The sequence below is a fragment of the Puntigrus tetrazona genome, chromosome 9, assembly GCF_018831695.1.
Source record: "Puntigrus tetrazona isolate hp1 chromosome 9, ASM1883169v1, whole genome shotgun sequence".
NCBI classification, from domain to species: domain Eukaryota; kingdom Metazoa; phylum Chordata; class Actinopteri; order Cypriniformes; family Cyprinidae; genus Puntigrus; species Puntigrus tetrazona.
In genome coordinates, this window is record NC_056707.1 from 23,931,430 (window position 1) to 23,932,488 (window position 1,059).

The 1,059-nt window shown below is 39.2% G+C and overlaps 1 protein-coding gene across 1 annotated transcript in view; it reads left to right on the plus strand.

Moving 5' to 3' along the window:
• The window catches only part of LOC122351928 (keratin, type I cytoskeletal 18-like), a 2,001-nt gene extending 1,213 nt beyond the window's left edge, over positions 1-788 (plus strand). Inside the window, exons 3-4 of the mRNA XM_043249348.1 lie at positions 254-336; positions 518-788. Of these exons, the coding sequence (XP_043105283.1) occupies positions 254-336; positions 518-773 (339 nt within the window). The 3' untranslated portion in view covers positions 774-788. The remainder of the gene's footprint in view (positions 1-253; positions 337-517) is intronic.
• Positions 789-1,059: the final 271 nt, after the last annotated feature.

The following is a 1,059-nucleotide window of genomic DNA, read 5'->3' on the forward strand; positions in this document are numbered from 1 at the left end:
AAATTAAATTAAATTAAATTAAATTAAAAAGCATAGTCTTTAGAATAGCAAGCAACTTTGGTCATGTGTCAAGACTGAAGACTATCAAAATGCATTTAAAAAATAGTCTTTAACAGATATATGCATCAAAGGTTTTAATTATTTAGCATTAAATGGTTTAATTACTTTATACAATTTAGTCTAACAACAAAAAAAAAGGGTCAAAAAATCTGTTGAAATGCTGTAATGCTGTGTTTGTAAATGAACCCCTCAGATCCAGGAAATGACTATGGACAATGCCAGACTTTTTCTGCAGATAGACAATGCGAGGCTGGCTGCCGACGATTTCAAAATCAAGTGAGTCATTCGTTTATTTCTTCGCTGTTAATGTTAAAATGTTAAATGTTAAAAACTCTCCAATTAGGAAAACCTCTCACGAAAACACATTGCGTAAATGCAAAGCGGTCACCGAGCTGCAGCGCGGTTTGCTGTAAATAAGACGCACGCCCTGTAGTCTGATGTGTATCGCTGGGGGCAGGTTTGAGTCGGAGCAGGCCATGAGGCAAGGGGTGGAGCAGGATCTGGCGCGTCTCCGTAAGATGCTGGACGACACTTACATGGGCCGCATGCAGCTGGAGAGCCAGATCGAGTCTATGAGAGAAGAGCTGGCGTTCCTCAAGAAGAGCCACGACGAGGTACACGCCTTAAACACACCGTTCAGCACAGATCAAACAGCAGCACCTCCAACCCAGGAGCGCTCGTTCTGGTGGTTCGTTTATTGTGTGTTTGTGTGAGACTCGCTGTTGGACCACAAGCAGCCGCAGCAGTTAGAAAGTTAACAGAGCGCAACGAAAGCAAACACCAGTCCTGGAAGTAAAAGCCGATTCATTCTGCTGTGTAGTAAGCAGTGCGATCTCACTTTGAAGCAAATGAAGTCAGCTATTTAATTTCATTTTTTTGATATATAATTTAATAATAATAACCCCATCACATATTAATATTACTGGAATTAATCGTATATTAAAATGATTTTATACCTTACATTAAAATAAATTGAAATTGTTTAAAAAAACGACATTT